General features: G+C 43.6%; 1 protein-coding gene across 1 annotated transcript in view; it reads left to right on the top strand.

Annotated features, from left to right (window-relative positions):
* The window catches only part of LOC140901263 (cryptochrome-1), a 38,898-nt gene extending 24,795 nt beyond the window's left edge, over window positions 1-14,103 (top strand). Inside the window, exons 8-11 of the mRNA XM_073319775.2 lie at window positions 252-403; window positions 1,273-1,370; window positions 6,650-6,760; window positions 12,670-14,103. Of these exons, the coding sequence (XP_073175876.1) occupies window positions 252-403; window positions 1,273-1,370; window positions 6,650-6,760; window positions 12,670-12,767 (459 nt within the window). The 3' untranslated portion in view covers window positions 12,768-14,103. The remainder of the gene's footprint in view (window positions 1-251; window positions 404-1,272; window positions 1,371-6,649; window positions 6,761-12,669) is intronic.
* The last annotated feature ends 1,380 nt before the right edge of the window (window positions 14,104-15,483 follow it).

The following is a 15,483-nucleotide window of genomic DNA, read 5'->3' as shown; positions in this document are numbered from 1 at the left end:
CCTAGATCCCCGAGGTGCCTGCAGGTCTTTCCTTCACCATAGCCTGCCCAGGCTGACTTCCTTCTAGTAATATATCCCGATAGTTCCCAGCCTCCCCTGCCCTTAAAGGGATAGCACCCTATTCCAGTGTCTTTTTACCAGCCTTTGCCCTTTATTTCACAGACCTGCATTCTTTACTTCCTTGCCACATAAGTGTTCCCTGCCCCCAAGATGTGTTGTTTTCTCTCTCTTTAATTTCTCATGAAATACAGGTGTTTGAAGAGATGCTGTTAGATGCAGACTACAGTATCAATGCAGGAAACTGGATGTGGCTGTCAGCCAGCGCTTTCTTCCATCAGTACACACGCATTTTCTGCCCGGTCCGCTTTGGCAAACGCACAGATCCAGAAGGGCAATATATCCGGTAAGAAGACACACAATGTAACAACCCTTTTTTTTTTTTTTTTTTTTTTATTCTAGGTACTTATTTGGCCCCTGCTACTGTAGTATCTGAGTACCTTGCAGTCTTAACTGTCATTATCCTGTAGTCCAGTGGGGTAGGCAGAGCTATTATCCATGTTTTACAGATGGGGCACGGAGTGACTAAGGGACTTGCCCAAGGTCACACAGGAAGCCTGTGGCAGAACAGAATATTGAGCGTGTGTCTCCCAAGTCCCAGGCCAGTGCCCTCACCACTGGGCCATCCTTCTTCTCTAGTGCAATAGTGTATCAATCCCTACCACGCTTTCTGGTCCTGTCCTTGTGCGTTTTAGCAGAAGCCTATACTGGGACTCAGGAAAGCTGGGTTCTATTCCTGCCTGTGCCACTGACCCGCTGGGTGACCTTGGGCAAGTCACTTTCCCTGCTCTGTGCCTCAGTTTCCCCATCTGTAAAATGGGGATCCCGCTCCTGACCATCTTTGTAATACATTTTGAGAGTTACTGATGAAAAACACTGTAGATCATTAGTTTCCCATCATTGCTGATAAAGATATTGAGCAGGTTCATGTTTAAGTAATTGGCAATTTTACAATAGACTTCAGTAAGAACAGGATCAGGCGCTAACTAGATATTTGTGTCTAAGCATGCATTCTCCTTTTTCCCTTGCCACCTCCTGCTGTCTGATTCATTTAGATCTGTTCCAAACTCATACAGTTGAGAGAGACATGCCGAAATATCAACATGGTTGCTTAGCACTCTTGTGTGCCCTGCACTGAAATACTCAAGTATTTGCCTACAGAATTTATATATATATATATATATATATATTGTGTGTGTATATTTTTTTTTGTAGAAAATACCTCCCCGTGCTAATGAATTTTCCTTCCAAGTACATCTACGAGCCTTGGACAGCACCCGAAGAGGCACAGAAGCAGGCAGGATGTATTATAGGTAATTCTGAGGCCGTGTTAAGGATTTTGCTACTGATACAGGTTGTGTGAAATAAGTATTTGCTAGAGATGAAAACGTAACATTTTCAGCAAGGATTTGGCCCTTACATTCTGAAATGGATTAGCCTAACATTTTCGATTGTTTCAACTCTCAGATAAAGATGACTCGTTATTACAGACTGCAATATGCCTTCAGGGTCTGCTGTGCCTTAATATTGTCTCATGTGCCAAACCTAATGCAGTCCTTCAGGCTGTTGTCTGTCAGATGTACTCACATGGTCCCCATTGCTATAGTATCTGAATGCCTCGCAGTGTTCAGCGTATCCTCCTCTGCTGCTGTGAGGTACAGTTGTGTTGTCATCCCTGTATTACAGATGGGGAGCTGAGGCCCAGAGAAACAAAGGACTCAGGCACACCCAGGAGGTCTGTGGTGGAGCTGGGCACTGAATCTACTGCTCCCAAGTCCCAGGCTAACACCCTAACCACTAAGCCATCCTGCCTCTCAATATGCCGCTATACATCACCCTGTGGTGTCTTCACACTGGGATAAAGAGGGATGGGGCTGGAGGGTTGTGGGGATTTGTAATGGTTTTTGCACAGTGAAAACTTGCTGAGATTGTGGCTGCAAACCGGAAAGTCAATGGCAAAACTCCTATTCAATGGAGCCAGGATTTTGCTGTGTCTCTGTATTTGAGGCATGAACCGGGGAGAGGAAGGGTAGCCCGTGGTTAGGGCAGGTGCCTATGACATGGGAGACCTGGGTTTAAATCCCTGCTCTTCTACAGGTTTCCTCTGTGACCTTAGGGAACTCATTTAGCCTTTCTGTGCATTCTGTATCTGAACAATGGGGAAAACAGAATTCCCTGCTTCACAGGGGTGTTGTGCAGATTCATACGTTACAGAGTGTGAAGCACTGAGATACTATAGAAACAGGGGCCATATAAGTACCTAAGATAGATACATGACAAGCAAGCCTGCTGTGGTTATGCCAGCAGCATCCTTTCTGAGTGCTTGAGTAAGAAAGCCACAGACAAAAGCATAACTGATTTCTATCACTGAACAGTTCAGCTATGTCAAATTTCAACAAGGAACAGCTGTTACTTGTCCACTCTCTCTCTCTCTCTCTGATTTTAAGTGTCCCCTCTCCTATTGATAGACGTGGCTATAATGCCAGGCGCTACACTCGGAGCTTTCCTAAGCAAGCCACCGGGCCAAAGAATGCTAAAACTGATGCTGAGAACAAAGAAACTCAGAGGATCAAGCTTCCAAATCTCACTTCTGCCTCAAGGGCCTTTCTTGGTTGCTCCTCCAGCAGAGGGGCCATTCAATACAGCATGAGACCTATGGAGAGATCACGGCTGCTATCTTAATCCCAGTAACGTCCTGCCCAGACGTAGTTCTTCCAGGGCCACTAGCACAACCAGCAGCACCAGTGGCCTAGTTGTCTGCAGCCTAAAGTACCCACACCTCCGACATGGACCTGCTGCAAGAGGGAAGGGTTAATCTGCACCCTCTCTCCCACCCCTAGCAGACATTCACTGGAGCAGCTGTAATTTGTCCCTCTCTATATATGCGCCTAATAGCAGCATGATATCTTGGCTGGGATTTCAAAGAGTGTAAGGGAATTAGTAGTAATTGCACTGAGGTAGTACCTAGAGACCCAATTATTGATCAGGACCCCAATTCATAGATTCCAAGGCCAGAAGGGACCATTGGGATCATCTAGTCTGACCCCCGGCATAGCACAGGCCAGAGACCTGCCCCCCAAATAATCCCTAGAGCCGATCTTTCAAAGAAATATCCAATCTTGATTTTAAATTGTGAACGATGGAGAATCCACCACAACCCTTGTTCCAATTGTTAATTACTCTCCCTGTTAAAATGTACGCCTTATTTCCAGTCTGAATTTGTCTAGCTTCAACTTCCAGCCATCGGATTGTGTTAGACCTTTCTCCACTAGACTGAGGAGTCCATTATTAAATATTTGTTCCCTGTGTAAGTACCTATAGACTGAAATCAAGTCAACCCATACTCTTCTTCTTGTTAAGCTAAATACCTAGACTCCAGAAGCTCAATCAGTAATCCTTTAATCTCTCTCATGGCTCTTTGTTGACTCTTCTCCAATTTATCAACATCCTTCTTGCAGCATGGGCCCCAGAACTGGACACAATATTCAAGTAGCGGCTGCAACTCTGCCAGTGTGCTAGGCGCTGTACAAAAACAGAAGAAAAAGATGGTCTCTGCCCAAAAGGTGCCCAAATACCAATACTGTTTCCATTAGGCAGGTTTTGCCAGGCTAAAAATTCAAAATATATTTTAAAATAACTATTCTAATTAACTCAACTTCTTGGCTGGTTTCCATCCAGGGAGATCATTCTGTGAAGTGATACTCAGTCTTTGATAGAGCATCAAAAAAGCTACTGCTTGGCAAAAGGCCATCTTGATCAACTTTACTGACTTAATGAGAGCATTCAATGGTGACCACAGACAGACCCTGTGGAATATTGCTAGAAGCTATGGGATACCAGACAAAGCTGATCCACATAATAAGGAGTTTATATGAAGTCGATTCATGATAAGATTGGATATAGCCCTGGGTGAGTGGTTCAGTATTGTGACAGGAGTTAGACAAGCGTGTGTTATCACTACTCCATTCGCAATAGACTGGGTGATGAAACAGGCAACAAAAGGCATTATGGATGGTGTAAGATGGTTAGCAGAGATGAGTGACACAACCTTGACTTTGCCGATGACATTGCTTTACTAAGCATGACGTGGACCAGAATGCTTGCCCTTACATCAGAGTTAGAACAGGAAGCAGCAAAAGTTGGATTGAAAGTAGATGCAGAGAAAACCAAGATTATGAAGGAAGTAAGCTGGACAACAGATGCAAGGCTGTAGGTGGATGGAAAATAAATTGAACAGGTAGAAGAGTTCTGCTATCTGGGGAGTGTGATGACATTTGAAGGTGGCTGTGATACAGATATTCATATGAGCCTAGGAAAAGCAAACACCACTTCTGGAAGAATGAACATCTGGTCAAACAGAGGTTTCTATGCCAAAGTAAAGATTAGATTATACCATGCAGTTGTACTAAGCGTGCTGCTGTATGGAGTAGAGAATTGGACAATGACAGTGGCTAACAAAAAGAGATTGGGGGCTGCCCATTACAGATGGCTGAGCATGATATTACACATTTCATAGAAAGACAAAATAACAAATATAAGAGCAAAGGTGTGGACAGAACAGGACATATTAGAAAATACCCTCAAATAAAGAAGGTTCAGGTGGTTAGGACATATACACCATATGGAAGACGGGAGGCGTACTAAGCAAGCATTGAATTAGGTACCCACAGGAGAAAAAAGCAAAGTAAGCCAAGAAAGAGCTTGCAGAAGACAGTGACGGAGGATATTGAATGTGCTGGCATCACCTGGGAGGAAGTATCACAACTATCAAGCAACCATAGTCAGTGGAGGAACTGGACTTCCTGATGTGTCAGAGACACGGGGGGAACTAAGATCTAGGTGTGACGGTTCTTGTGGTGCACAGGACTATGAGTCACCTTGTTACACCTCTGCCTCCAGCATAAAGGAGACTTAATCATAGAATATCAGGGTTGGAAGGGACCTCAGGAGGTCATCTAGTCCAACCCCCTGCTCAAAAGCAGGACCCATACCCAATTAAATCATCCCAGCCAGGGCTTTGTCAAGCCTGACCTTAAAAACTTCTAAGGAAGGAGATTCCACCACCTCTCTAGGCAACGCATTCCAGTGTTTCACCACCCTCCTAGTGAAAAAGTTTTTCCTAATATCCAACCTAAACCTCCCCCACTGCAACTTGAGACCATTACTCCTTGTCCTGTCATCTTCCACCACTGAGAATAGTCTAGAACCATCCTCTCTGGAACTACCTCTCAGGTAGTTGAAAGCAGCTATCAAATCCCCCCTCATTCTTCTCTTCTGCAGACTAAACAATCCAGTTCCCTCAGCCTCTCCTCATAACTCATGTGTTCCAGCTTAACTGGGTGTCAGCTCCCTGACATCACCAGCCTGTTTGCCAGCTAACCACGCTCTTCTGGGCAATGCCAGCCCTGACTTTGCCTTGCAGGTAACAACAGGTGCCTCCCAGTCTTCAGGCCCCTTTGACACGATCCCCTATAGAGTCTTGCCCCTTATCCACAGAACACTCAGAGAATCACGAGGTCTGCTGTCCCCAAGGGGACAGTGCACAAGCCAGCTTGTGTGATTCAGTGTAGGATCAGCACCTGGCTCAATATCACAGCACTGAGATACACTGATAGTGAAAACAAGGATACATGTATTACCAAAGACTCAAGATTCAAGACATAGTGAGTAAGGATAATGGAAACAAAAAGTTATGTATAAAACAAAATCATCACATGCTTTCTAGAGACTAAACTTACCAGGCTAACCTGTCTAAAAATGTTTACCTCCCCCCCAAAAAACTAACATCACGGGGGCAGCATTTCAGTGGAAGTTAGTTGTGATCCCATTTTCACTAATGCAAACATTCTGCCCATTTACTTCCTAGATGTAGGATAATGAGGTGTCTTTTTTGTTTCCCAGATAAAGTCCAGTGAAGCCTTGATATGTATCTCAAGATAATCCTCTGCTGTGTTTCTCGACCTGTTAGTTCCTTTCTGAAATTCTTACAATCCTTCATCTGCATTCAGCTTAAACAGGTGGTGGGAGACCCATTGTGAGTGAGACAATACTTCATGTACATTTCAACAGAGAAACCAGTGAATAAACATCCCTTGTCTGTCAGAAGACCTGTTTGTCAACTCTGCCTTAATACAGACTTTAAAACATATTTTCAGTATATATATATATAGACTCCTGATAGAGTATCCTTATGTAGTATCCTCATCTTTACCCCAGCTTTCATTTAAGACCTCACACAACATTCATTGGTGAACTAGAATGTACATACTGAGAATCAGGATATTTCTGTAACCCCCCTTGCCACTTGGCATCAGAAGCTCTTGGGTCCCACTAAGGTCTTCTTATTTCTGGTTATCTTATTATCTCTCCCTCATGCAGAGACTAGCAGAAAACACAGACTGAAGTGGTGCATACACCCTCGGTACAGGGGGGAATTTAATTCCCAGCTTTCCCGGGCTTACTATTTGGTATTCAGTTGAAGAGTAAAAAATAAAAAGGCCTGAATACTTTAATTTCTGGTGCAAATCCTTTTGAAAAGATAGTGTTTAAATAAATCACATTTGTAGAAATGGCTGCCGATATTTTCTGTCAGGTCAAGATTACCCACTCCCTATGGTAAACCACAAGGAAGCCAGTGACCGTAATCTGCAGCTCATGAAACAGGTCAGAGAAGAACAGTATGGAACAGCACAGCTCACAAGAGGTAAGATAAGCTAAGAGACTGCACATTCAGTGTAATTGCCATACAAGTACTAGCCGTGGCTGTGAATTAAAGTGTGCTCTTTCAGTATGATTGGAATTGTGCAGATAACTGATCATTAGAGCTCTGCACAGATACAAAAAAGTGGATCTGCAGCTGCAACAATTAGCTTGTATCAGACCATGATCTGCACTCCACATTTTATATATATCCATATCGGCACCAGCACCCTATCTCACTGTTAGAGCCCTGCACGGATACAAAAATTTGGATCTGCATCCAATGCACAATCCGCAAAGAGGGTAAACAATACAACCACATCCGCAGATGCAGATATCTGCAGATATAAGGCGGATATATGCAGATTTGCAGGGCTCTACTGATAATAAAACGCGCTCTTAGCCACAGTGGTATTGTTCAATCCCAGCTGGTGTTAACTCATCTTAAGAAAGAGTTTTAATAATTATTATTATAATAAGTTACTCTTTCTTTGAAATGCTAGATGTGTACCAGTTGTTTTTAATAATGTGAACATTATAATATGCATATAGTAATATTATGGATTTTACTTCATCTCTCGATTTGTAAGACATTTCAGAGAGATTTGCAAATGGGTTTATGAATCTGCACCTGGCCGTGTACTCTAAACCTACCTTTGTGCTTTCAGTACTCAATTCAGCAAGGTGCACTTAATGCCCTTCCACACCTGCTCAGAAGGACACAATGAATTATAGATTGTCATAGTTTGGGGCAAACGCACCTGTATTCCCACTCTGTGGTCCAGCCAGGTCACCCACTCTTAGGCTTCTGGATCCCCAGCCAATACCTCTCTTGGGCGGAGACACGTGCCGCTCTCCTTCTGACCTGGGTATTTCCAGGCTGCACAGCTCCCAGCCTACACTGTGAATTCCCCAGCAAAGTCAGACTGCCTAAGCAGGCCTGCTTTACTTCTCTCCTCAGAGACTATAAACAGTGTAATTATCCACAGTTAACTTACAGCACAGCTCTTTCTGCTAAAGCATTATAGAGAAAACACATTAAAAACAGTAAAAGAAGTCACACCCATGCTAACAGCTTACCAGAGATCACACCAACAAGGGCTCTGGCAGGTGATCAGTCCTTCAAACCCCACCAAGGGGTTTTCTGCAGTCAAAAGTTAGTAACCATCTTGGCTCAGAACAAGAACCTTCATGAGTAGGTCAAGTCCTTCCAACCCTTCCCCAGAAGAACTGGGGCCTCCTTTGGAAAAGATGGTCCTGTCCATTTGCTAGGTCAGAAAACAGCCCCTGAGTCAGTTTAAACTCAGGCTATTTATCCAAAAGTCCTTTCTTTGTCTGCTGGTCTCTAGAAAATCCAGTTTGAGCCAGTATGTGCAGCTTCTTGATCAGGTGGTATGTCTCTAGAGGTTTTACAACCTGAGTGAATTTTCCTAATCACCTCCCACTGTTCTGAATTCCTGTCCAGGCTGTGCATACCATCCCCCATGGAATCACATACAATCCCTAGCCCACAATGATACATAAACTTAATATAGTAAGATCTCCCAAAGATATTATAGGAAATTGCTATATCTGTCACACAGGTGATACACATAAAATAATCCTGTATGTATCCACCCATATGCCCCTTACACCGAACTACAATCTCACCAGTCAGTATACTTCATCTGTACATCCAATATAGATTACATACCACCAATTACCTACTGTAAATACTGATCTACAAATCTGGTCACCAGTGGACCAAATGATCACCTCTGTATAAAATGACTTTTAAGAATGAGGAATGTGGAGTTCTCATTTCTTCTCTATCCATTGCACATATACACAGTCACACAAATGCACAAAAAAATTGCATTGGGGGGAATGGGTTCATTTATGCTGTCATTGAAAGGATTACAACTTTGTGGGAGTGAATGGAAACTGAAGAAAGTTCTGTATGTGCACAGGCATTGAAAGGGTTACGTTTGCTGAGGAATGTAAAAACGAAATGGTTAGCTCGCAGAAACTGAGTGTTCACAAGGGTTAATCAGAACCATCCAGATTTCCAGAGGTGGTATATTAAGTATCCATTTTGTTTTGGGAAGAACAAAGGAGCATGGTGTACTTTTAATATGGGATTTAGTTAGACTCCTTGGCTTATTACACTCTAAAGAGACCTTGCGTTCATAAAAAATTGTGGACTGAAACATCTGGAGTATGACTGAGCAGATTCCTTCCCAAAGGTCATGGATTTTGGATGATATAGATCGATATAGACATGGATATAGAATGAAAAAGATACAGGGCTCACATTTTACATTTCTTGCATAAATTTATTGTAATCTTGTGAAAAATGCTAGATGATGTCAGAATGAAATGCTTCTGTCAAATATTAGCCTGAGTTCGTTTGAAATCATAACTTACTGGGCTCTTTCTAGAACCCGTGCCTATTCCTGAGTGTGTGTCATATTGATGTCAAGGTCTTATTGTTTGTTAGTGTTAAACCTAATAGAATTGCTAAGTACAACTGCTTTTAAAGTCATGTGTTTCAAGGGGCTGCAGTGAAACTAAGGAGGCTTTATTGAAAGATGCTGAACATGAAGACTGTACAGTTATAAAACTCTGTTCAGTGTTTTTGTTTCAGATCATTAAGATATCATATTTATTCTAGGTAGATTAAACTTTTCCCTCCCATGCCAGGTTTACTAGGGAATTAATTTTGTATTTCTGTGGAAATCTATAAATTTCATTGTTTAAATTTATATTTGGCATATAATTTGTGCCATAGGCCTACTCTTCCCTTAATACAAAGTGAGATTTTACCAAAGTAGAAATGTGTCCCATCTTGCTGAATGGTAAATTAGGAAGTCTGAATTTGTCAATTTGAAGCCAAGAGGTAAAAGAATTTCTCTTAGCTCAGAGATATTCCAGCTGAGCCATCAGAAAGACAGTTTTATCTTAGGTATCTTAAATTGTGGCTCTGGTCTGAAAATTCACTTCAAAAATGGCCTCCTCTTACTCAGCAGATCAGCTTTTTGTGTATATCAGTGCCTCTGAGTAGGTTATTCCAAGCTAATGGCTAGAGGGGGCTCGGCAACCATTTATGCAACCTCAACAAGTGAGGAGGACTGAAGATCTGCCATTTGCCTTCTGGTGTGCCCCCTCAGAGCTGAGCTCTGTGCCCCACAAATATTGGGCATCCCCCAGAAACCTGTCAGACATTGTACTAGATTAGATGTTCCATTGAATTGATCCAGTATGACAGCAGGTGGGATACAGGACTGTATATATAGCATTGATCTCATCCAGTGTGGTAAATCACCTTTGAGCTAACCACACGTGAAGATTTTAGCCTAGAGAAAACTTTTGAGAAAGTTATGAAAAAGATGGTTACAGAAAAGCCTTTGACAGAGTCGAGTGGAATTGCTGTCTTACAACACTAAATATATTAATCTTTTCTCTTCTTTGCTAAAATGGATTAACTCCATATATAACGAATCAAGGAGTTGGATCAGGCATTGTATAGGCATGTCTGAGAGATCTTCTGAAGCCCCTTGTGCCCCACACCATTCAGATTCAAGAAATAGGTGAACATTGTCAATCAAATTAGTCTAATTCCTTCCTGCAACTCAAGCCTCAATTTTTTCTTCCTAATAATTTTTTTCTTAATACTATAACTACAGGATTTATGTTCATAGATCAGCATGTACCACGCTTAACTAATGAGACTCAGTGAAAGATGTTCAGCTTATGTAAATCTGCATAGCTCCTTTGAAATGGAGCTCCCTTGATTGACATCTGCTAAGGATCTGACCTAAAATATTTTGAGAAATGCACCTGATGTAAGTAAATGTGGTGCTTGTGCTCCAAATGTGATATATTGGATAAAGAAATCTGAACCACAAAAATTATCTGGGAAACTTCTCTGGGTACTCCTTTCAGTTGAGCTGTACATGGGCATGGAGGTCTGCTTGCGCAGATCCAGGTGCAGGATCAGGGCCTTTAAAGAACAACATTTGCTCAATTTCTTTTAAGGTCTGATAAAAAAACATGACTCTAGAAACAAATGTATATCAAAGGGAATCAAATGTTGTTGGAGATCTTACACAATAAACCTGAGACTGCTCCGCGAATGGAGGTGTGTAAAGCTGTAAGACAGCTGATAAAGTATAAATAGCTAGTGAATGAACAATTGGAACAGGGAAATAAAAGTTTTTGATCAAAGGTATCTCTCCTGGGTCATCTTTTCGGAAGATGATTCCACACAGAAGTTTCTCCATATTCTTTTTTCTTTGGTAATTGTATGTATCCCATGGTAATGGAAATCTGAAAGGTTCTGTCAGTACCTGAATATATTTGAGAAATTTCACAGAGAACTGGTTTATAGGCTGTGAAACAAGATCTTTTAAAAAGCCCTCTCTCTCCCCTATCCCTCCTGCCATACACACAAACAAAAAAACTCTCTAGAAGTCATTGGCTAAATACAGTGGTGTGAAATAGGTGGCTTCTTTCATATTATTTCACCTGGGCCAAATTCCACATTCCTTGGTCATGTTAAGTAGTACTTACTCAGAAGACTTGTCCCGTTAAGCTCAGTGGCAGTGAATAGTATTCATACCAACTAAGGGTGGCAGAGTGGGTTTCAAAGTGAATACAATGAAAGGAGGTGTCTCTTTGATTCCATTGCTGACAAAATAGGGAGAGAAAGGGCTATGAATGACAGCCTGAAATTACAGCTTCCTTGATTCTGCTGCTTCTCTGGAGAATATGGATGAAAACCCAACTAGTCTGGATTAGCCTGAACTCACAGAAAGTTTTATTATCCACTGTGCCACCCAAGGCACCACTCAAGGCCCACGTAAGCCCTTGAAATACAATTTAAGTGATGGGACCAGGTCTTGTGCTGGCCCCTCTGCACAAGGGAATCCCACCCAGAAATACAGCTACAACAGTATCATTAGATCTAAGTGTAGATATTCCATAATCAAATATACAGTGATTGATAGTTCTAAAAAAGAAAAGGAGTACTTGTGGCACCTTAGAGACTAAGCATCTACTTATTAATTTGTATGTTCAGACGGAACAAATCATTCCCATTCCTGCGCATTACCATGCCAAGATGAATGTATATTAGCTGTAAGCTCCTCACAGTCAGAATTATACATTCACCAGTTAATCCCCTCAACAACCCTGTGATGTAGGCAAGTATTATTATCCCTATTACACAGATAGAAATGGCTTGTCAGTGTCAGAGCCAGCAGTGAAACTACAGAGTTCCTGGCTTCCAGATCATTCCTATTGCCTGCAAAGACGTTTGTACCTGAGCTGTGTGATTTCACCTTTGAGCAATCATCACTGAACGTCACATCTGATAGAGCCATAGGAATAATAATAATACCTAGCTCTTATATAGCACTTTAAGTAAATTTCAAAGCACTTTGCAAAGGAGATCAGTATCATTATCCCCATTTTACAGATGGGGAAACTGAGGCACAGAGCAGGGGAAGCAGACCTTCCAACAGTCCCAGGTCTTTCCTGCTTTGACCCCCAAAATTCTCCATCCCAGCTGAAGTGAACATTTCCCCCATTCAAGGCTGCCGGCGGGAATGACAGTTTGCCTTAGGACCCCAAATTAAGTGGCATTGTGACCTGGCACATAGGGTTGCAAGCGCCACTCAGGTTTGGTCCAGCTGTCCCTCTGTCTCCATCTACAGAGGGGCAGACGGGCCAAACCTGAGTGGTGCTGTGTCCTGCTTTAGCCACTTGAAATTTGCGGCGGTGTGGGGAAGTGACTTGCCCAAGGTCCCCCTGCAAGTCAGTGGCAGAGCTGGAAATAAAACCCAGGTCTCTTGAGTCCCAGTCCAGTGCTCTACCCACAAAGCTGCTTTTGTGCCGTGGTTTTATGCTTTTCCTTTTTCTCCCCCTCCCTAGATGACATGGATGATCCAATGGAAATGGGGCTAAAGCATGAACTCTCTGAAGAAAATCCAAAGAAAGGAAAACGTGCCCGGAATAGAGAACAGACATAGATTCTGTAAGGACTTACCAAGATCTGCAGAATGGCAAAGAGAAGATCCAGACTTTCGTTGGGGGAATCATGTAAATAGTTAGTGATTGTACTGGATGAATGGCTAGTACTACAATTAAGCACAGTTCGGAACATTTAGTGTGCACCGGCACGTTCTACACGGACCAACTAATGCGTAATGCAGTGCACTTTAAAGATCCCACTCCCACCCCAGCGTTTACATTACTGCTCTGTGTAGACCAGCCCTAAAACTGCACTTGGTTGCGTGTGCCAACCCTACCTGTCGGCTCACAGTGCTTGATTCAGCAATGTGTACTAATGTGCAAGTGGAAATGTTAAGCACGCATGCAGTCCCATTGGTTTCAATACGACTACCCGGGTACTTAAAGTTAGACGTGTGCTAAATACCTTGTGAAACGGGGGCTGCCACCCAGTTTCCTAAAGCAGCACTATGTGCCATCACAGTAAGTTCCTGCAAAAATATGGGATAGGGATTTTTTTAAAACTGAATGCAAGCAAAAAGTCACTTTAAATTGAAACACTACGTTTGTGACATTTCAAAGAGAAGTAGAGTAGCCCATTGTCTTGTTGGGGGTTTTATTTGGGGAGGAGGTTGGTAGTTTTGTTTTAAATAGATTTTTGTTGTTGTTGTTGTTGAATTTTCTGTCTTATGCAAAGTGGAGTCCACAGAACAATCCACCATCATGCATGGTGTCCTCCTGTGTCTCTGGGACGCTCCTTGAGGGACTGGTGGGAAGGGCAACTCCAGCGGCAATCTGGCATCTCCAAGTTCCTTCACCCCAAAGAGCCCATGAACCTAGTATGGAAATGGCATGAATCATGACAATCAATGAGCCATGGAGAGAGGTCAGACATTTCTGGTGATAATGCTGGATCATCCAGTGGCCTTTGACAATGCTCATGACAAGATGTTGCTGGCACATCTGCAGGACCTGGCAGGAATTAATAAAATCCCATAGCTACACAGGCCTGAAGGGGATCAGTCCTGTCACCTGTGCTGTACAAAGTCTGCGTGAAGCTGCTGGGAGAAGAGATGGCATGCGGATGATATTCAGCTCTATGGTTCTTCATCAGACACAGTAGTTGCCAGGGGACCTGGATGAAAGCCAGTTCTCTAAAGCTTATGTGGGAGAAGATGGAGGTGCTGCTCATTAGCAAGGGAAGGTATTTTTGAGAGAAAAGGAGTACTTGTGGCACCTTAGAGACTAACCAATTTATTTGAGCATGAGCTTTCGTGAGCTACAGCTCACTTCATCAGATGTTTACCGTGGAAACTGCAGCAGACTTTATATACACACAGAAATCATGAAACAATACCTCCGGTGGGAGGAGGTATTGTTTCATGATTTCTGTGTGTATATAAAGTCTGCTGCAGTTTCCACGGTAAACATCTGATGAAGTGAGCTGTAGCTCACGAAAGCTCATGCTCAAATAAATTGGTTAGTCTCTAAGGTGCCACAAGTACTCCTTTTCTTTTTGCGAATACAGACTAACACGGCTGTTCCTCTGAAACCTATTTTTGAGAGGAAGCACTGGTGCAATTTGTTACTGTTCCCATCTGCTCAGATGTGGTCAACACCCACCGTCTTGGGTGGTGTTAGACTCCTCACTGCTCCTAGCCGTACGAATTGCATTAGTGTCCAGAAAACCTTTGCCAACTGCAGGTGGAAATGGGGGCTTGGATGTGGATCTTGCCTCATTATAGTCAAGTTGTCATGGGGCGACGACTCACTGGTGCAGCGCCTCCTGTTGGTCGTCCTGGGAATCAGCCCTTCCAGCCAGGAGTGCCCTCTGCAGCCAGTGTCTCGCCTGCCGCTGGCCCCCGTGTCCCTCCAGGACCCCGGTGCCCTCCTCATCCAGGTTCTGCCCCAGCAGTAACCCACAATCCGACTCTTCCCACCCAGGGAATCCCCCAACCCTCTACCCCCACCTTGCCTCAGTGACCACTGCCAGTCACCATCTAGCCCCCGCTCCCTGGGGCAGACTGCAGTCTATGAACCACTCATCATCGGCAAGGGGGTTGGACCAGCTGCCTCTGCCTATCTCTGGGCTGCCCCTCTGCAGCCCCAGGACCCTTTCACTAGGCCTTCAGCCTGGGGCTTTGCTAGGCTGGAGCTCCTCAGCTCCCTCTGCCTTTCCCCAGCACGGCTCCACCCTAGGTACCCTTCTTAGCTTCCCAGGCAGCCAGGTCCTTCTCTCTCTAGGAAGTTAGAGAGAGTGTCTGTCTTCACTTTTGGCCCACAGCCCTCTTATAAGGGCCAGGTGGACGCTGATTAAGCTGGCCACAGAGCTGCTTTCCCAATCAGCCTGCTTTTCCCATTCACAGCCCTCTCCTGGGCTGCTTTAACCCCATCAGGGCAGGAGTGGGGTAGTCACCTCGCTACACAAGGTGTCAGTCATTACTCACAAGCCCCATATGGCCTGGACCTAAATCTCACTATCTAAAAGAGCACCTTTCCCTCTCTGACCTATGTTTATCAAGAGCACTGTAACTAACTGTCTTAAAGGTGACACTTGGGATGGCCAGAGGTAGGACCTTTAGTAGCAGTTCAATACCTCTGAAATTCATTACCACCAGACAATGTATTGTTATGCCAACAGGTGCTGATCTCATACACATTAAATCATTAACGTACAGATGCTCCCTGGGTTACGCAAGACCCGACTTACGCAAATACGCACTTACGGAAAAAGTT

The sequence above is a fragment of the Lepidochelys kempii genome, chromosome 21, assembly GCF_965140285.1.
Source record: "Lepidochelys kempii isolate rLepKem1 chromosome 21, rLepKem1.hap1, whole genome shotgun sequence".
In the NCBI taxonomy this organism is placed as follows: domain Eukaryota; kingdom Metazoa; phylum Chordata; order Testudines; family Cheloniidae; genus Lepidochelys; species Lepidochelys kempii.
The sequence above is the reverse complement of the archived record's forward strand: the minus strand, read 5'-3'. Positions and strand labels throughout refer to the sequence as shown.